The sequence below is a fragment of the Saccostrea cucullata genome, unplaced genomic scaffold (genome assembly GCF_032062105.1).
Source record: "Saccostrea cucullata isolate Sc308-1 unplaced genomic scaffold, CSIRO_AGI_Scuc_v1 ctg4254, whole genome shotgun sequence".
Lineage (NCBI taxonomy): Eukaryota > Metazoa > Mollusca > Bivalvia > Ostreida > Ostreidae > Saccostrea > Saccostrea cuccullata.
The window spans coordinates 41,882-64,328 of NW_026938965.1; the positions used below are offsets into that span (position 1 = coordinate 41,882).

The 22,447-nt window shown below is 33.4% G+C and overlaps 1 protein-coding gene across 4 annotated transcripts; it reads left to right on the forward strand.

The window, feature by feature from the left end:
- Positions 1 to 10,614: 10,614 nt before the first annotated feature.
- On the forward strand, positions 10,615 to 20,212 carry LOC134251949 (dual specificity mitogen-activated protein kinase kinase 4-like). 4 transcript variants are annotated; one of them, XM_062734362.1, is made up of 13 exons: positions 10,615 to 10,858; positions 11,849 to 11,944; positions 12,825 to 12,903; positions 13,129 to 13,180; positions 13,272 to 13,385; positions 14,488 to 14,607; positions 14,885 to 15,004; positions 15,295 to 15,346; positions 15,446 to 15,573; positions 16,702 to 16,779; positions 16,934 to 17,079; positions 17,251 to 17,296; positions 17,478 to 20,212. In XM_062734362.1, exons 1-13 carry the CDS (start codon positions 10,828 to 10,830, stop codon positions 17,601 to 17,603), a joined length of 1,188 nt encoding a protein of 395 aa, XP_062590346.1. In that variant the 5' UTR covers positions 10,615 to 10,827; the 3' UTR covers positions 17,604 to 20,212. The 4 variants fall into 4 exon arrangements, with proteins under 4 accessions (XP_062590346.1, XP_062590347.1, XP_062590348.1 ...); XM_062734363.1 differs by having other exon boundaries at positions 12,828 to 12,903; XM_062734364.1 differs by lacking the exon at positions 11,849 to 11,944.
- The last annotated feature ends 2,235 nt before the right edge of the window (positions 20,213 to 22,447 follow it).

The following is a 22,447-nucleotide window of genomic DNA, read 5'->3' on the forward strand; positions in this document are numbered from 1 at the left end:
TTTTTCATATCGTCTTCCGGTTTCATGTATAATAGTCAAACCGTTCATGTGACAAGACACACCCTGTGCAAAAATGTTTTATTTCGTAGGAAAAAATACCTCCTTAAATGCTATATGGAACATGTTTTTGGGAAAATGAGACCAAAAAGAAATATCATGATATAGATGAAAATATCACACATGAAAAAATATGAAACTCTAAATTATAAAGATTATAAATCCAAACTTCTACACGGGAACTGTAGTACGTATACTTTATACAGAAATTAATAGAAGTACTTCAGGGGAAAAATACAATCAAACATCACCCTTACACTGAATGCCAAGCTTGTGTTAAAATGGAAGGTGAAATTTATATGCTTCAACGATTTTAATTTTAGCAACCCAGAAACAAGATCTTCGAAGGGGGGGGGGGTTATAGCATCTCCTTAAAAAGCTGATATTTTGCACGAACTGTGGAAGTTAGTGCGTTAATATAAAGTATTTGTGTACATACTAAAAATATCTTTTTTTTATGCGCATACTTTATGTTTCCATCACGAAAAGATTTTGGAGGTTTCTTCTTTTTTTATTATTATTTTTTTTAAATGATTAATTAATGAGGTTATACCAAAAAGGGGGAGTAATATTTTGACACATCACCAAACCGTCTCTAAACTGTTTTTAAAAAGGGTTATGACATGGATTCAAGTTTTACTATAAAGTCGATCAAACTCCAAGGTCAAAGGGTGACAATGAATGGTACCCAAGGGAAGACTTCTTCCAAGGGTTAAGTTTTTTTTTAAAGTGGGTCAGACTCTGAGGTCAAGGTCGAAAGGTCAAAATATTTCTACCCATTGAAAGATCTTATCACAGTGAAAACACTGATAACCCCTAGCGCCAACTGTTCAAAAATTACGGCCAAGGTTTAAATATTGGAATTTTTTGCATAAATGAGTCAAACTCTAAGGCCATGGCCAAGAGGTCAAATTTGTTGGAAGAATAAATATCATTGTAGCACACCAAATCAGGGATGAGAAGAAAGCAGAGACGACCTTGTCCTGTCTCCCCACGGGCAAGAAAAGATCCTAGTTATGAAAAAAAAATGGGCTTGGAAAAACTGTAACGTGAGTAACCCCCCCCCCCTACAAAATTTTTCTTTGAATAACAAGCCCATTCAAAAAATAAGAAAAATATCATTTATGAATAATAGCAAAAAAAATGCAATATTGCATGTTACGTAAATAAACTGTTTTGCATTTTGGTAGCATTAGCACGCTCTTTTTCTTTTTTTCCCAAAGAAATGCAAGTTTCAGAAAATAATTAATCCACATATAAACATCCTTACGTAACACCGGTCTAATCTAAAATATATTTTAAGGAATTGCTGTTCCAGTATCATCAAGAGAAATGTTTATTAGGTAATCATTAATCATAGATTAAATAATTATTTTCCATTATAACATCATAAAATAATTCATATTCCTGCAAGTCCATGCTATCCTTGACACTAGTATGCGGATATTCCTCTTTAATTGTATAACCTTAAACAAACACGTTTTTCGAAATCTTCCTAGAAGTAGAAATTATATAAGAATACTTATGAAATTATGAGACTAGCTACATATAGAACAAAACTATGAACAGGAACAATTGTGAAAAAAAGTTGTGCTAACTTAGGTCATTTCTGACTGAAGAAATATTCAAGCATCTTTTTTTCTAAAAAGTAAAAATTTAGTTCCTGGTTGATATGTTCATCGTCGGAAACCCACGGGTGATCTCGTCTTTACTTACAAACGAGATCACCCGTGGGTTTCCGACGATGTGATTTGTTATAACTTCTGTGCATAATATTTCTTCTTTCTGTTTTAAAATTAAATTGTGTCATGGTGCGGTACTTTTTCTTCTGATGTTGGCCATACTTTAAATCAGATAGAAAACCTTTGGCTGAATTCCAACGTACTATAACTTCTAGGGGGCGGAGCTTAGCAATACAATAACTTCCAATTTACCGTACAATAACTTCCGAAAGAATTCAATGGTTTTTAAATATTTTTCTCCAATTTCTGTAAGCTTATACAACATATCTAGAAGAAACATGAGAAATCTCAAAGAATCTACCCCCCCCCCTTCACTCTGTAAATGCATACGTGACAAGGATGGGGTAATTGAACAAAAAAGTAATTGTACTTGACTGTAATTAATTAATTACATTTTTTGTAAAGTAATTATAAATCAATTAATCACATGTTTTATAAAGCCTGTAATTTAATTGAAGAGAAAGTCAAAGTAATTGTAATTTGATTAATTATTTACTTTTTAATGTAATCGGCCACATCCCTGAATTACGTGAAAACCATTTTCAAGAGGAATACATGTAAACTCATTAGTTAACTGATTTAAACAAAAAATAAAATCAATACACAGAATTTCACGAAAAACATGTATATTCAGATGAAAACAGATAATTTAAATCTAACAATATTGAAAACACGCGCAGTTCGATGATTTTCTTAAAAGTACCTGTTTCCTGGGTTCCTTGAGTTACATGCACACTGATACATGTTCGTATAATATACAAGTATGCATTCGGACTTTTTCACAATGCATGCCATAATTTTGACACCTGTGGCTACGGTACTCCATTCGGATTTCCTCCGGACATGCAATAATTTCCGAAGTAACAGTAATGAAGCGGATCATTTTGCGGACGGATCCAGGTTTCCAGTACCTTATGGTTTTTTGAAATATTCATTCTGTTTAAATTATAATCCATCAAAAATACAATTGCACACTCGTTTAACATCGCTTGAATTTCCAATGCAACCATCTCCTTTGTACTTTCTGATTTGTTTGAACCGTAGATACGATGGACCTAGGCCTGTGACGTAATGTCGCGTGCAGTTTGATGTCGAGGGAGTGACTATGCAAATGACCATGACACAAGACATTTACAGACACTTTCTTTCGTTTGTAAGGAATTTATTATACAGAGAGGCGTGGCTGTCTCGTCGCTGCGCGACTCGACTGCCACGCCTCTCTGTACAATAAATTCCTTACAAACGAAAGAAAGTACTGTAAATATAACATATATCATACATTGAATGAATACCTACTTCTAAAAAAAATACTATTAGTTATTGATTTTAAATTTTTTTTTATCGGGGATTTAGTCCCGGGTTTTTTTGATACACCCTGAGGCCGAAGGCCGAAGGGTTTATTTAACTGCCACCCGGAAAATTCAAAATTTACAACTTGACATTGAACCTGGATAACGAATTTATTTCCTTTGTACCCATAAAAATGCTTTGTAAACATCAGAATGTGTCTCAATCTATCGAATAGATAAATTATCATAGAGAATGTATGCATTGTGACGTCACGTTTTATTTACACCCGGCTCAAGTCGGGTGCACGGATATTTACACCCGACTTTGTATCCAATCAAAGCTCGTGTTACAAGCTAGATAGGAAATAAATGTATTTCTTTTGATTTTAATTTTTTTTTATCGTTTGGATCTGATGTCAAGTTGTGAATTTTTAATTTACCGGTGTCATATTGTAAATTTTGTATTAACTGCCAGCTATAAAGCTATAGCATATAGGTCACAGTCAAGGTCACAAGGTCATTAACCTTGATGTCATTTGAAAGAACTTCAATAGTGGAGTACGCATACCAAATATTAAGTCTCTATCTTTCATGGTTCAAAAGTTAAAATTGTGGCGAAAGTTCTAAAAAGCTATAGCATATAGGTCACAGTCAAGGTCACAAGGTCATTAACCTTGATGTCATTTGAAAGAACTTCAATAGTGGAGTACGCATACCAAATATAAAGACTCTATCTTGCATGGTTCAAAAGTTATGGGGAAGGTTAAAGTTGACAACAGAAACAGACAGGACAAAAACAATATACACCCAGATCTATCGATCCAGGCGCATAAAAAAGTATCAGTTTTACTATTCGATTTTGTTTGTAGTGATTTCATGACGACTGGCGGCTACTTTAAGACGGGGTAGCAATATGGGAATTTGAGTCTTGGCTCTATCAGAAATCGGAAGATCTTTTGAAAATAGGTGTCTGACGTCCGTCCGCCTGTTTGTTCTTTAAACGAATGTTGAAAATGTTGCTCCTTATGCAGCTTTGGTTGAATTTGATACTTGACTTGATATAGATCGAAATAAACTACTCGTATACTGGGATATATAGTTTATAGACAAGTTTTTGATTTCTACGCATGCAAATCAGTAATACCATGCTTATTAAATTAGAAGTTTCTGTGAATTCTTTCATAATGCTATTCTGTGAATTCTTTCATAATGCTACTCCTCGTTCTGCAAACAGGCTTCCAATTAAATGCAGCTTCTCCTAACATTTCTGATACAATGTTAATGTGACTTGATACTAAGATATATACTTAATTCTATGTATCTTTTGTTTTTTTAAATTTCGATAATAAGTATTAAAATTCTTTCTGCAAAATTCTTTAAAAATGCTTCTTTTCCTAGAGCTTTGTCTTGATTTCAGTAAGACTAGATAACAAGTAGACTATCAGGTGTACAAAGATACATTTTCTGTACTATAAGTACACACTAGTAGAGCTACACTCTCGTCATAAACGTTTGGCTCATATTTAGAGTTGGAAAAATGAAAACATTTTCGGAAGAATACTATAGTAAAACCATGTAACATGACACAGGTGAGTGATGGGGCCAATGGGCCACTTCATATAAACGTCCTCATTCTGTGAATAAAGATTACGCCTACGTTGTACTTCTAGTGAAAGAGACAATTTGGTTGTTTTTTGCCTACACGTACATGCGAAATAAGGATTTTGACACAATGTATTAAGAGACAATTACATACACATAGAATGTTCTCATAAAGAGATGAAGGGTCTAAATTCCATAAACATTAATAAAAATGCCGAGGACAACACAAAAATTTATCAGACAACAGCGATTTCAACAGTTGTTTTAGAAATTGCCAAATAAAATAAATGATTCCTTGAAAATCAACATGTCCAACACACAAAAGAAAATATATGAAACTACAGAAATGAATAAATTTTAAATAGAAAGATCAAAACCAGTGTACTAGTATTTCGAAAGGTCAGAAATATACAGGTCAGTATATGTTAGAAATATACAGGTTAATATGAAAGCCCTGTCCTCTCGTTCAAAAGTCATGAGCAAAGTTTTTGAAAAGTAGGTCAAACTTCAAGGTCAAGGTCAGAAGGTGAAAAAAGCATAGGCGTAGTGTATTTGATTTAGAAAAGGTCTTTCCACAGATAATACACATGTACAAGTAATAGCTTTTCAAAAAAGCTTGCCTGACTAATGCAATCAATATCTATAGAACCTATAATCATGATAAGTTATATATATAAACGTTTATATTGGGGTGAGGGGGTAATTATTTTATTAGAGTAAATAATGAAGACGTCGAACAAAACATAATGCAATTAATGACTTTTAAGTTGTTTGCTACTTATGAAAGCAATGGAGAGCCTCTTTTTTGAAAGAGGAGGGAGGGGGGCGACAGCTAGAGAATTTTTTCACTCATCTGCAAAAAAAAGGAATATGCCCAAAGTTGGAAATCCTATTTCGGGGGGGGGGGGGGGGGGGTTAGTGACCAACTTTTTTTCAGTGTCAAGTTCTTTCTGTAGCAATTTTTTTAGCATTAAATACTGCATTTCCCTTTAATAAATTCCCTGTTATATACAGGGGGGATCCAACCTTTCAATTACAATTTCCTATATATAGTAAAAGTAAAGCTAGGAAAAAGGGGGGGGGGGGGGGGGTAAACAGATCCCCCCCCCCCCCCCTGTTGCTACGTGTCTGGTGGAAAAGGAACAGTGAGATTTTATTTAAAAGGTATATTCTGTGTGTGTTAAAAATTGGTTTTCCGTTTGTTGTATAAGGACGCCTGTGGAGTGTTACAAATACTTGGAACTCAGGACCAATGAGCAGTTTCATTTTCGTGCTAACACCTACTGCGACTCGGGACTTGGATTTAAACGGTCTCATCCTAAGGACCGATCTCCATGTCCTGCAGTGGATTCGAACACGTGACGTAAAGCTCAGCTCCTCGTTCCGCAACTCTATAAATGTTTTTAGGAGATGTAGTAATTAAATAAGGGAAATGAACTAATGAATTTTTTCTGTACACAGGGAAATTTTCGCCCCGTTTTATTTTCGCCCCTTTCGCCCTCTTCTTGATTGGGCGAATTTAAAACGGGGCGAATTCAAATTACACAGTAGAATTTATTAAACAGAACTATGACAGGTCGAATTTAAAACGGGGCAAAATTGTTTGCAAGTGCAAAAGGGCGAAAATAACACGGGGCGAAAATAACCCTGTATACAGTATTAATTTTAAAATCAAAATTTAAAATTAGATTCAACTGCATAGACTACCAGGAAGACAGCTGAGAATATGATAACTACAAGAAATAAATGAATCGTCATGATTAACATGCAGAATACGTTTAAGTACTAGATTGTTGGGTATGCCAGAGCATCAATGATTGTTGGAAACAGCCCGCTTTGCATAAATGAACCAACGAACTTGACGGTGATTCCTTATATTCCTCAATCATAGCATTAGGAGAAAGAATTTTATCTCTGAAAACTGGGGGGGGGGGGGTGCGAATTTGGGCGAAGTATTATGTATAATTTGCCAGTTTCCTCTTAAGAAATCTTTTTCCGTTTCGTTTTATATATTTACTTTAAATGAAGTAACTTCTAACCTCTTTCACAATATCACCGATTGTTTTTTCCCCAAAGTTCAAAATTCCGATAAAAAGAACAGACTTGAAGTTTTCATTTCCATTCAGTGCAATAGAATCATCCAAGAAAAGGGCGCGAAAATATACACATGACATTTGGCGCAAAATGATTGTGACACCCCTTACCTAGAAGACAAATGGACTCATCCAATAGTACAGAAACGCAGAAAAAAGGTCAAACGGACATGTCCGTATATGAAATCGCATGAAATAAACAGCTGCATGCAAAAAACTAAAGGGAATAAACACATCAATATATTTTATCAGTAAGACAGTTATTTTTTTCTGCTAAATGTTTTGTTGAAACGGAGGTAACAAATTCCAGTGATAATCAGCATGCAAAAAATTTTGCTGGCTGACTGTGACCTCTTCTCTTCGCACCTCGGAAATATCAATCCTTATACAGCCTGACGCCGTGACGTCAGGCAATAATATGAAAACCATACCTCTTTTCGATCAGAAGTTATGCCAATTCACAATGTAATCTTTAATTTTTTTTAAAGAAGGTCAAACGTCAGGGTCACGGGTCAAAAATCATAGTGTATCTAGAAAGGTCTTGTTACAGATTATACGAAAGCCCTATCTCTTCTCATTCAAAAGATATATGACCAAGGTAAAAGTTTTTGTGATGGACGGACAGAACTACAGACTGACAGATGGACAGACGAATGAGATTTAATGTCCACGAAAACGCGAAAGCGGGGGAAAACAAATAACCACAAAGATGTTCAACTAGTTAGCCAATTGTTCACCACAATAAACAAGACGTGTTTGTAAAACACTGATGCCCCCCTCCCTTATGGCAGCTTTTGGCGAAGGTTAAATTTTAACAAATGCATGTCAAATTTCAAAGTCAAGAGATGAAAAATTTTACCAAAAGAAAAGACTTGTCTCAATGAATGTACCTGTGAAATATAAACGCCCAAGCACCAACCATTCAAAAGTTATAGTCAAAAATAAACATCTGAAAATGTGGGTCGAACGCCAAGGTCAATGGATCATTTAAAGCCCTACATCAACTGTTCAAATGGTATGGCCCAGGTTAATTTTTTTTAAGGTAGGTCAAACTCCAAGGTCAAAAGGCCAAAATTGTTAGAATCAAATAAAGGTATTGTCACAAGGAATACACTTGTGATAGACTGTTCAAAAGTCAACTTGGTGGCACTGGAAGAAAAGTCTTGTCACATGCAGGCAGTACACGTGAGAAATATGAAAGCCATAGCCCCACCTGCTTAAGGGTTATGACAAGGTTAGCGGTTCTGCAGACGAACATACAGACAGACGGACGGACCAGACAAAAACTATGTATCTCGAATCTTATATTACGGGGGCATAAAAATGTTCAATGTATAAAGAAAACAACATGTCTGAAGTTGTGAAATAGTTATGCCCCCGTATGTCAACATATAGCAAAGATTAAACTTTCTCAAATGCAAATCAAATACGTTGGTACCCAAAGGAAGGTCTTCTCACAAAAAATACACATGTGAAATATATATGGCAGCAAGATCTTGTCACAAGCCGAGGATTACATATGTGAAGTACGAAAGCCTTATCCCTAACCGTCCAAGGGCCAAGGTCAAAGTTGTTACAGTAGGTCAAGCTACTAGGTCAAGGTCAAAGGGTAAAAGTTGTTGGTATGTAATTGAAGATCTTGTCATAAAGATGATAAATGCGAAGTATGAAAGTCATTGCAATATTTGTTCAAAAGTTATGGCCAAAGTTAAAGTTGGATAAAATTTGGCATAACTGTGTCAGACTCGAATGTCAATGTCAAAATGTCAAATTTGATGGTACCCAAATAAAGGTCTTGTGAAAAATAATACATATGTGAAATATGAAACCCATAGCCTCAACCAGTCAAACGTTATGACAAGGATATTTTTTTTGCGACAAACAGACGGACGGAAGGAAAGGGCAAAAACTAGTTTATATATAAACTAGTACTCGTGCCCCCGAATCTGCGATTACGGGGGCATAAAAAACCATTAAGTATATTCCAAAATGGTGAATAAGTCCTTTTTAGTATACCCGAGTCAAAGGCTCAAGTGAGCTTTTCTGATCGAAAATTGTCCGTTGTATGTCGTTATACACTTTTCGCATTCTCATCTTGTTCTTCAGAACTACTGGGCCAATTTCAACCAAACTTGACATAGAGCATATCCTTGGGTGAACAGGATTCAGGTTTGATCAAATGAAGGGCTGCATACACCCTCCTCAAAGGGGAGATAATAACAAAATAGCGAAAAATAATTGGCATCATTGAAAAATCTTCTTCTCAAAAACCAACAGGCCAGGAAAATGAAACTCATGTGGAATCAGTGTAAGTTAGTGGAAATTCAAATTTGTTCAAATAATGGCCGCATGGTTAGGGTGGGCCACAATGGACGATCAAAGTTTAACAGAGGAATGTACATGTATATGAAAAATCTTCAAAAAACTTTTTCTTAAAGGTACTTGGACACAGATATGAAATTAATATTTTCTCTATAATACCGGTATTACGACTTATATATTTTAATAGCATTTCACACAAAAATTAATTAAAAATCTTATTTCATTTAAAAGTTATTAAAATTCTAATTTTTTTGCGGGTTTGATTGACACTTCCTTGCACTTTCACAAATTTAACTTTATTCTTAATCCTTAGGGAAAGTGGCAATCTTGTTATGAAATGAAAAATATTAATACTATAATCCAGAAAACTCAGAGTAGACATGTTAGAAAGCAAAAGAAACACACAATAAGTTGCCAGTCCGTGCAGTTGTGGTGAGCAGAGTTTGGCTATTGGACGCACCTGGTGAATCGTAAACATCAACAATAACAGAGCCCGTGCCCTGTTTACAAAAACTGTGTACATAACACGAGTGTGCTCGATTTGCTACCCTCTGTACACAACGGAATGACGATACTTGTGAAGGAGTTTTGCTTTCTAACTTTTCTACTCTGAATAAAATTATTTTTCTGGATTTAAGTTGTAATATTTCACATTAATACACAACAAGATTGCCACTTTCCCTACATCGTCGGAAACCCACGGGTGATCTGTCTTTACTTATCACCCGTGGGTGACAAGTAAAGACGAGATCACCCGTGGGTTTCCGACGATGCTTTCCCTAAGGATTAAGAATAAAGTTAAAATTTGTGAAAGTGCAAGGATGTGTCAATCAAACCCGCCAAAAATTTAAAGTTTTAATAACTTTCGAATGAAATAAGATTTTTAATTAATTTTTGTGTGAAATGCTATTAAACTACATAATTCGTGATATTATACGAAAATATTAACTTCAAATCTGTGTCCAAGTACCTTTAAGAACAGCAAAACTATGATTGTTCACATAACATGTATGTGAAAGCATCATCAGGTGTTTAGATTCGTGTTCGTTCAAATCATGAACCTCGTGGGTAGGGAGGACGATCAAAGTTTTACATAGGAATATATAGTGAAAAATTTTCACAAATCGTCTTAATTATCAAGATCATTGAGGCAATTTTTAATAATTGGTCTCATTTAGGTAAAAGATGGAGTTTAAATAATTAAGGCACGTCTCATGTTCTGACGAATTCAGAAGTGAAAATACAATGTAGACGAACAAAATAGAAATCAAGAAATTTATTAAATATTGTGGACGACTCTAAAAATTTTGTCAATGTTTTCTCTATACATTTTTTCTAGAATCTGTAAAAATTATTAAATTCTTTCAACATAGCAGTTTTTTTTGGGGGGGGGGGGGGGTAGGAAGGCAAAACTAGTGAAGACCTAAGGGAAATAACTTCGACTTAATCCGGAAATTGCCGAAGTGAGCAGGTGCGAGACCTTCGGCTGAGATCGCGCGGTCACGAGATTTCGTGACGTCACAGGGATTTTCCCAGCCAGATTTTATATGATGAGTCATCAAGAAGAAATGAACATCAGACCGTATTCACGCTTCCATTAGACCGGGGACTTCTGCCTCTTGTTGGACTGAATTGTCAGGATTTGTAAACGATTTCAACCAAGTCAAAAGAGGGCACAACTAAACAAGAGAGGCCCAACTAAAATACGCCAGTCTTACCAAGATGGCGGCCCCTGATCCAAGTCAAAACCAAGGTAGCGTACGTAAATGCAGAGGAAATTCCGCGAGAGTAGAGCTCTATTTTAAGATTGGTGACTCATGCAACTGTTCATTGACTTAATAACATTGTTCGTCAACCTATTCAAATAAGCCTGTATTTGTAAAGATATATGTGAAATGGGAAATAATATTTTCTCTCTTGGTCACTTTATTTCCTGATGGGGGAATGAGAAGATAAGGTGCTTTCAATGAAAACCCCATTCCTTACATCTTATCACTTTCACCTTGACAGAATGGGTGACATGTGAAAAAACATGTGTCAAGTTCTTCCAATGAAAAAAGATGTGCTAGACCGTACACAGATTCTGGTCTTATGAATAAGAGGCATTACTGGGTTAACATATAAAATATTTCAGTTGACAACGAACTACACTTTTTTTTAATTTAAGAACATGAATTCAACCTTACAAAAGTTGTATCCAAATACTATGCTGCATTATTTACATATACCGGTACATGATTATACATATTTGACACAATGCGTAATGCACTGACAATAAATTTTATATATATGTTATCAATATCAGTTCATAGTACTTTCTCAATTCATCCATATTATTATGTCAGTTGATCACTTGATCTCATTTTTTTAAAATTGGAAATACTCTTAAAAGCCTATAGACTACAGGAAAAACTTTACAATTTTCTTCGATGTACTTAGAAAAAAAAAAACTGGTATACTTATAAGAACAAACATCATCTGCAATACTACATAATGCATGAAATATAGACCGCTTTTAATTATATCCAACTCATAAATTCATTAGTATATATCAGTTGTAGAAAGTAACCAAAGACAATGATAATCACATAATATATCTTTATTTATAACATCCATTATTACAGTATTGTGTTGATTTGCTTTAGATCTATGATTATTTGAGACTTGCTTGGCTTCATTTGATGGAGGGTCGATGGCTCTGCACTCTGTTTAAGTTTTGCTGAGTGTTGTTTTATTTTTGTAGACTTGCCACCCCCTGTTCCACCTCCCCCGGTTCCACGAAATAGAAATATACAAAAACCGTCTCTTCCTAGTCGCAGACTTGACACCGAAAATATGGGTAAAATTAGGGACGCTAGTTGTGTGCACTGAACCCCCCCAAAACCCCAGACTATCACACAAGACTAACAAATCTCTAATTTTTTATTGGACAGTTACTAATTCTTTTCAAAAGAGTGTAACAAATGACAGCACCAGAAATTTTTTTTCTAGATGAACTTATCATTTATGTCTGCACGAAGTATATTTTTGTCTTAATATATCCTGTTCAGTTTCACCGATCATACTATTAAGTGAATATGCAATTGAAAAGAATAATTGATAAAGATTTAGTGATAGTTATATTGTATAATTTTCTACCAACCTTCATTGTATAATTCAAGATAACACTTGAATTCTAATTTTATGATGATTATTATTTTTTAAAATCAGTTTCATTCAAAACATGTTAGGTTTCAATGTAGAACATCCACATATATAAATTACTAACATTCTGTGGTATCAGGGATTGCAGGTAGAAATATTTATATCCTACCTACTCATACGATGTTAGATATTAGCAGCTCTTTACTTATATCTTTGTTTTTTATTTATTTTTTTGCAAATTGGTATACCGAGTTAAAATTTTAAGCATGTTTATGAATAAGTAGAAATGTGTTTTCTTAATATTTTTGTTGCATTTTAATTATTGTCAGCTTCTTTGTTTATATTGTTGATTAACCTATATAGAGAAAGTTTAATGTTTGTTGACATTTTACAAGTGAAATATATTGTACTTAAAAATAGTTTTGATTTTCTTCAAACAAATAACTTTTCATCAAGTGTCTATGTAAAGACTCTTATAGGAAAACAACAGTACAAATTGAAAATAGTAGTAAAGTACATTCTAAAGTGTTCTAGTTAATTGAGTCCTGGTTAATTAAAAGATTTGTCTTTTGCAGCAGATCTGAGAAGAAGGCTTACCATAAATTTCACACCCCAAACTCAAACCCTGCAAACCATGGGATACAAAACACAGATGTAAGGTCTTAATGGAGATAAAATGGTTAAATCTAATTACATTAAAATTAATTAATAAGGTCTCAATGTTAATAAAAAGGTTAAATATATACAAAGCTTCATTCTGTTGTCATCAGAGAATCAAGTCAGAAGTACATACTGTTTTAAGTCTTTCATATGTACATGTATTTTATATCTGTAAGAAAAATAAACATTTTCATGATGATAGATTTATTTTCTTTACAGAGAAAGAATAAAGGGATTGAAGTCCACAGGAAAATTACAAATAGGGTCAAAAGTAAGAAATTTGTAATAGCAATTAATTTATTGTGTATTTACCCTATATTTTGGGAGATGTATATTTATTTCACTGTCAAATCTTATTACAGACATACGACTTTGTTTCCGATGACCTGCAGGAAATAGAGGAGATAGGGAGAGGGAATTATGGAATGGTCACCAAAATGATTCATAAAGACAGTGGCACTGTAATGGCTGTTAAGGTAATCTTTTGTGTATTAAAAGAATAGAAACATTAAAAATGCTATACATTATTATGCTTCCCTCCTCGAAAAAAGAAGTGCATATTTCTTCGTTGATGTCTGTCTGTCCACCAACAGTTTCCGTTCCTTTTCTTCACAGGAATTGATATTGAAATGAAATTGATATTCAGATTAAACATCAGAATATTATTATACCCCAGGCAACAAGTTGCGGGAGGTATAATGTTTTTGACCTATCCGTCAGTCAGTGTGTTAGTCCATCAGTCCTAATTTTTTGTCAGCACAACTCTTCATAATCCGCTGCACAGAATTTGGTAAAACTTTTCACATATTTAGGACACAATGTGTAGATGTGCATATTACCAAAAAATTCTGATTCCTTTACTTTTTTGTGGGAATTTCGGCACTTTTCAACTTAGATTTTTGGCCATACCTTGAATATAGAGATGAACAGTTTGTCAGCGCAACTCCTCATGAACCGCAGCACAGAATTTGGTCAAACTTTGCACATATTTAAGACACAATGTATAGATTTGCATGTTACCAGGAAATTCTGATTCCTTTCTTTTTTTCAGGAATTTCCGCACTTTTCAACTTAGATTTTTGGCCATAACTTCAATATAGAGATGAACAGTTTGGCAGTGCAATTCCTCATGAACCGCTGCACAGAATTTGGTCGAAATTTTTTTAGATATTTAGGACACAATGTGTAGATGTGCATATTATCAGGGAATTTTGATTCCTTTTTTTTTGGGGGGATTTGGCACTTTTGAGTTTTGGGGGAGCATGGGGTATGTGAGCTTGCTCACTTTTTCTCTCATGTTCAATTAGCTCTGTTTCGGGTACAATCAAGCACTTTTTGACAGAGTTATGCCCCTTAGACGAAGAAAAATTCCAATTTGCCTTCCTTATGCACTCCATAATGTATTTCCAAGAGGATGGGGAACGCATAAGTGGTTCATGAACATCTCTTGTTTTGTTTTTTGTTTTTACCGGGTAAATGCAATTTATACATGAATTATACATTATAACATGTATGTTAAATCTAAACATAAAACTTCATTTCACAATTAATATTAGAAATAAAATCTATATTTGACAGAGGATTAGATCCACAGTGGATGAGAAGGAACAGAAGGAGTTACTAATGGATCTGGATGTTGTCATGAGGAGCAATGATTGTCCCTACATTGTAGAGTTTTATGGAGCACTCTTTAAAGAGGTTATCTTCAGTTCAATTTTTTTCCTATTGACATAATTTTATAAATGATTGAAGTTTTACACTTTATAGGTGTGTACATAATTTTGAAAATGTCGGCAAAATTATATAGTTCTAGACTTTCAGTTATATTTCAAAAAGCTGTCATTAGTCTTGGTTTGCACTCCTAGTGAACATGATTTAATATACCGGTGTATCTCCAGTAAAATGTATGAAGGGGTTTATATACATCACTTTCTTACACTATTTTGTTTAATTATATTTTCTGTTTTACTTTCAGGGAGACTGCTGGATATGTGTAGAAATGATGGACATTTCTTTAGATAAATTTTATAAATATATTTTTAATGTGTTACAAACGACGATACCAGAGGAGATCCTAGGAAAAATAACTGTAGCAGTGAGTATACATTTCATAAAAAGTATGTGCTTAACTGTGAATTACAACTGACTTTATTATGCCAACAGTCCAACTCTTTCTGTGATGTAATATGTTAACAGTATTTAAGTTTTAAAATATGTCAAAAATTGATTATTAACTTGATATAAACATGCACTAAAAATAAAGCAATTGTTCTAAAGATCATCTTGAATTGTTAACAGTTCTGTACGTCCTAAGCCCAATGAAGCATCCATGTGATGTATATGCATGATATTGATAATGACATTTAAAATTTACATTTTTTTCAGACTGTCAAAGCTTTAAATTATCTTAAAGAAAATTTAAAAATAATTCATCGAGGTATGTATGAAGCGGTTGACATAGTTTAAAGGATTTGTAGACTGTGTTATAAATCACAAATTCATAAATACCTATACACTGTATTATTATTCTTTTCAGATGTAAAACCATCTAACATTCTACTAGATCGCAAAGGGAACATAAAACTCTGTGATTTCGGAATAAGTGGCCAGTTGGTGGACTCTATCGCCAAAAGTCGAGATGCAGGATGTCGTCCCTACATGGCAGTAAGTATATTTTTACCTAGAATTATTTTTAAAAAATTTAAAAGTTGAAACTCCGAGATCATTTGAATTTCAATTGAGTAAGTGTCCAAATCTGTCTTTTTTGAGTTGGCTCGCGTAGCGAGCTACTCCCTGTTGACATAGCCATTTCAGAGCTGTAAATTTTTTCACGCATTCATCAAGGTGATCCATACGCCAAATATGATAGTTCTAGCAAAAAATGCTTTTGTTTGAGTGATTGTATAAACTTAGGAGGTAAAATTTGTATAAAATTTCATACTGTTACATTATTTATATCTTCATGCTTTTAAAGAAATTTTTGATTAAATATCTGTATGATGTACAATTACTGCGTATGAATATATGTTCAAGCATGTTAGGCAGATCTAATCTTCCCATCTGAAGTTTATTTATAATTGACTTAGAATACTCCCTAACACAAACACCAGCTGCTTGCATTAGCTGCAGCTAGTTGTTGTTAAAAATCTATTTTTAGAATCCAGATTTGCTGTGGGAATCTTTAAACTAATTACTTCATAACACTGACCACTTCAGCTAGTGTGCTTAAATTCATTATAGAATCCAGGTTTGCAGAGCTGATTTTCACAATAATATGTACGGAAGCCCATTAGTGCCAGCCTGTATATATAAAGGAAAAGCAATATACACTTTATTTTTGAATCGAACATATAATATTCAATCTCTTAAGATGCAAAATAAACTGAATATAAGGTATGGTCTCTAGATGTATGAAAAAGCTAAATTAACTCAAGCGAGTCAACTCACAGGCCCTTCAGGCCTTTGATTTCATCTGTGTGAAATACTGTAGATCACTAATTATTCGCGACACCTTATTTTCGCGAGATTGTCATTGACTCTTTGTAAGCGAGACATAATTTTCACGAATAGTTGTTATTCCTCTATATAATCGTAAGGAATATTTTTATACGCAAGAGTTTAATTTTCGAGAACACATTGTCTCGCGTAATTACGCGAAAATAAAGTTCTTGCGAATAAAAAGTGATTTACAGTAGTTACAAGTTTATGGTAAAGTATGTCATTTATGGATGTTATTATTATCTCTGTTAATTATGTTTATGAGTGAGATGTAAATGTTTTGCAATGTTGTAGCCTGAGAGAATTGATCCCCGAGCCTCTAGCCGTGGTTACGACATCCGGTCAGATGTTTGGAGCCTTGGCATAACTCTTGTAAGTTTTTACTCTGAATACCTATTTAATGGTAAAAAACTGGGATGCACTGTTGTATCGTCAGTTGAAATACCAATGTGTGTAAATACAAAGTAATAAAAAGATCCAACTTTTTTCCTTTGAACATAATCAATAACGCTTTAATACTTTGTAGATGGAGTTGGCCACAGGGAAGTTTCCCTACCCTAAGTGGAACAGTGTCTTTGACCAGCTAACTCAGGTAGTACAAGGGCCTGCTCCTCAGCTCAAACCCACAGAGGGACAATTCTCAGAGGAATTCCTCAACTTCTTAAATACCTGGTTAGTCATGGATTTTTAAATTTATTTCTGTTCATGATCTAGTTCCTATACAAGAGAAAAGAAACCTTGTCTCTTAAAGAATATTTTGTAAAAATCCAAATTTGGTGGCTTACTTAAAGCATTAATTGTGTGCCACTTTTTACTTTGCACTTGAGATTTTTTTTTTTCCAGTTTGACAAAAGATGAAAAACAAAGGCCAAAATATGCCAAACTCCTTGTGAGTATTAACTATCAGAAGCCAGATCTAATTAAAGTTTATTTTAAAGGTGTTAAATAGCAGAATAGAAATGTTTTAAAATATTTCAAAAATGTTTCCTTATTTCAAATTTTCATGTTTCTTAGTATTTGGATTTGTATCAGCTATTGGTATAAATTTCTTGAATGATATTGTATTTTAGGAGCATCCTTTCATCAAAAGATACAGTGAACTAGAAGTAGACATTGCAAGTTATGTAGTAAAAATTCTGGATCATGTGCGAGAAACAAACACAAACTTACAAGAGCTCACGTCCTCCAACTCTTGACGAAGCAGGGACATTGTTAAGGGTTTTCAATTCAGGGACATCTTAACATAAGTACAAACGCTCAATTGATCAAGTCACCCGAGCGTGTCTTGACAAAGGGGAGATTACTCTTGAAATAACTGAAAACGAAGTGACAATAAGGATGTGCGGCGCCATCTATGCAGCCAGCTGGTCGGCAGTGAGTTCATCGTTATATACAACAGATTAAGTGTTTGTCATGAATCTGGCCTACTCAATTCCTGAATAAATGGATCTTCTCATGTAAACTTTTCTACATTATTAAGTAAACTCATACATAGTTTATTTTTCTATATTTTTTTTCTTTGAAGAGATGCCAGCTGATTGTTTAAGTGGTTGTTGATCAATGAATTGATTTGGAAATTGAAGAATTATGCTGCCAGTTTTTTTTTTAATAAATTTTCTCTAGCTAGTTTACCTACATGTAACTTGGTGATAGAGGGCTTTCATTTTTTTCTGCTTAGCAGATTTTTGTATTTGTTTTTCTTTGTGTCATTTTCCCCACTGATTTAATAGACACAAAAATTGCCTCTTTGTGTTTCTACCTTTCATAATCTTAAGCAGGTTCAGTTTCTGAAGTTTATTCCACAACTTCTATTTATATATAAAACTTACAAACTTTTAATCAGGTTTTTGTCAAGGGTAAAACTTTTGTACGCAGGGTTTGTTAGATATAAACAGATAAAAATCCTATTTTTGGTTTCTTGATATCAGTTTTTTCCCTTCAGATTTTTTAGGACTATATTTAAAGAACTGATCCAAATTTTTATGTAACAATCTTTCTATGATATTTAATGGATATTTTGATTTAATTTTATATATACATATATATGTATGCAATTTTGTCACATATATTTATATAAGGAAGGTTGAAGTCGTAAACATTCTAGAGTGCTCCATTAATTTAAGTATACTGTAATTATGAATTTGTTCTTTCAACTAGTGCTACATTCACATGTATATTCATTATAGCCAGACAGTCCAGACTGATCTTCTTTTCAATACCTATATTCTAGAAACTGGATGTATGAGGTACATGTATATGAATATTGAAGAAAACAATTGTATGTAGATACAATTTACATGTAGTACACCTGTATTTGAATCTTGGGATAAGTACTTTCAATTGTATCAAACTTTGTATTTTCAAATTTAACATTCCAGTAGAGAAATTTAGACAATATTCTATTTTTCATCTTAGTTTGACAATTTAGTGTACAGTTTTTGCTCAAAGAACTTGAGAAATATTCATCCATCTTGTTTCACAATGTTACATTTCCGCAATATGATCAATTAATAACACCAAACAAAAATGAAAAAAAAATATATATATTTAAGGGTCTGTAAAAGCTCTAGCATCAACATTTAGAAAGAACTTTGTAGAAAAAAAAATTAATAAAGTTTGTTGCTTTTAAAAATATATCGTTAATGTGTCACTGATTTATCAAAAGTATAACCTGCGTTGATGGCTTCTTAGCTTTTCTGCTTTCTTTTTTCCTTCACCAATCATTGTCTCATTTTGGTGTGCCATATTTGTCTTTCTGATTTCATTCAAGTAAATATATTTGGGAGTGTTGAAGGAAATTCAATAAATTTGCAGTAAATGATCATTGATTAAATTCACTATTTAAAGAGCCATTCCATGAAACAATGTCATTTTCAATCACTTAGGATGAGATGCACTTCAGTTAAATTTCGTGATTTTCTTTTCTCATTCCAGTTTTGAGAAGACTGAATTTTAAATGGATGCTTTGTTTTTGACAGTATCATATGTATCAGTTAATTTGCAAAATATGGAGAGAAATGTATGCTGCTGAATTTTTTAACAGAATGAATATTTAACCTTTAAAGCAGGAAAGCGTTTTTCATACTGTTCACTAATGCTTAATAAGTCAATATATATGGTATATCATAGTATACTATGCACAAAAAATTATTTCTGTCTGGTTCAATGTGAAAATATCCTTTTATAAAATGTTGATAGTGTTTGTTAAGATCTGGTTTAGTAAACGTTTTAACAATCATTGTATATTCCGAACATTTTTTTTTTATTAAACATTAATAAATTTGTATTTCCTTGTTAAAAAATAAAAGATGTTTGTGTGTTATATACCTGTATTAAATTTTAGAAACATGATTACATTTATGATGTACCAAAATCAAAAATTAATCTGTTTATAGTACAGTTCTCTGAATAATTTCTTTAATGATCGGGAAAATTTTTTTTTTTACACTGCTTTAAAAAACTTTTTTCAGTACACTGTTTTTGACTATATCTATACACTGTTTTTCATATATTTTACTTGTATTAATTGTTTAATTTACTTTATAAATCAAAGGACAATGTAATTATTTGAAAATTAAGGCTTTTATCGTGGTTTTGGGGGGTTGGGGTGGAATGGGGGAGTTGTTATAGTATGAGTTGGAACGTATACATGTGCAGTGTTTTTCAAACACAAACTGACTATGTGTTGTTGCATTGATTTTTGTGTTTTCTTCTGTATGTAATTCACAATGAAAGTGTTATGACAGAGTAACAGGTTTATGACAATAATATTACTGCAAATATAAAATATTTAAAAAAATTCAAATGTATTCCAGTTTGTTTTTTATTTTCAAAAGTATTGTTGTTTTAAAGGACTGTGAAGAAGTTATGATGAAATCATTTGTGTATACATTAAAATTAATGATACAGTTGCTCATCAGTGACCAGGCAGATGCTTAAGTGCTGTGGCACATCATGAAGGTAGAACTGAAATGAAATTTATGGCAGAGAGACAGTCATGTCTGCACAAAGCCATTTAAAGCTCTTATCAGCAGGTCAAAATCCTTGCATTGGGCAAAACTCAGTCATGCAAAGGTTGTGAGTACTGGTCACAGCTTTTGAGACTTTACCATTATCTTTTACAGACTTCATTATTTTCTTTTGTAATGTCCTTTGAATGACCTGCAATCAAAGTTTTATCAAAAGGCTCATTTTGTAATGTAGAGGGTATTCAAATAGGGCAAATTAACCAATATTTCATGGAAAGCTTACAATTTATGTTGTCCAAAATGTTTCTAGAAGTGCAACTCTGCAAGGCCTTTCGATTTTCTTTTATAGAAATGTTAGGATTCTTAATATTTAAAACAATTTTTGTAAAACAAGTTCTTCCATATACAGTGGACCCACAGATATCCGGACGCCAGATATCCCTATGCTTCAGTATCTGGACGACTTTTCCTCGGAACAGAATTTTTTAATGTTATTTGTTCTTGTTTAACTGGTAATTCACATATCCGGACAAATTGACAAGGACCAAAGCCTCTGGATAAATGAGGTTCCACTGGGCCAAAATAAAAAATACCTTTGTTTCCCCTAACGCGACCGACCCAGCTAAAACGCGCCGACTGAAAAGATTTTTTAAATAAGATGATTCAAAAAAATTTTTTATTGTCAACCAAGTTTTATAAAATACAATTTCATCAAAATCAGTTTTTATCAGAACGGCCGACATTGTTCTATTGTAATTTCCAAGCATTTGATGGAAACAAAACAGCGCCCAGATGTGATTACAGAGAAGTAGTTCTTCGTAAAACAACGGCGATGTCTCAATCTTATGCCTTTAGCTAACTAGAATTCTTCACTCTTGAAACAATTTGATAATAAAATTTACCATGACTAATTAAAATTTTCAAAAAGGACGGTAAACAACGAACAAGCAAATCTGTCTGTTGAATTTCAGGTACGTAATACATGGAAAGGCCAGCCTCATGAGCAGACGAGGGGCCCACCTAATGAACACATCATTCAATTTCACTGCATTTTATTTAATTTGAGTTTTGATTTAATAAACAATTCTGCTATGTTAACTATATGCCATTATGTAATCATAGGAGTTGTGATAACTATGTGTGTATATTCATCATGATAAATATAATTCAGTTGTACTTTTTCATGCCTTTATTTACGGGTTAAACTTCGTGACTATGACATTGTTTTATATAGCATTTTTATCATTTGTAGATTCGGTTTGGTTCATTTAAATATTGTTTAAATACTGTTTCCAAATAGTTTTGAAATTATAATTAATCTTCCTGAGACGTCCAGTGTCATTTTCTTTAATTAAGCCCTTGAAGATTAGTTATTTCTTTGCTTTTAAACCCATTTGAGATTTGTTAGGACGACATTTGAACATTTCCCCATTGCGCCAAATTTAGACGTACTACGCACTTTTTTGCCATTAAGCAGTGGGATCTTTTTGAGCCAGCATCTTCTGCGACACTGGACAAACGTTTTTATGGTCCCTTTTGAAGGACCGTTTTCAACGTTCCTCATTGGTATTTAAACCTGCGACTTAAAATTAGCCACTTACTTCTCAACTCCAAAGCAAAATGCTCTAGAACCACTGTAAATCTCATGGCCCTCAAAAAAGTACAATGACTGTCTATAAGCACTGGAGGATGATTGAAGGTTTGAAAAAATATACTCGGATGTCCAGTCTTTGCGTATTTGAGAATCTTGTCTTTTTGTAAATTCAGATTTATATAAATGTACTCTGGTCTCTGGCGTGAGATATTTCACAAGTTCATCTAAATTACAGTTGAATTAATTCATCATGAATTTTGCTTTTAAATGGCATACCGGTATGTAATAATGATACATAGCATTTTGTTCACAAATCACTTTCTTTTGTACTTTTCTTATTTATAAATGTAATTTTCCATTAAATTTTAGAATGCATTTTCAAAGCTGCTGTCAGAAAATAAAATTGTTTACCTACCTACCGACCCAACTTGAAAATTTAGAGTCGGGTTAGGGGAAACAAAGATATTTTTAATTCCGC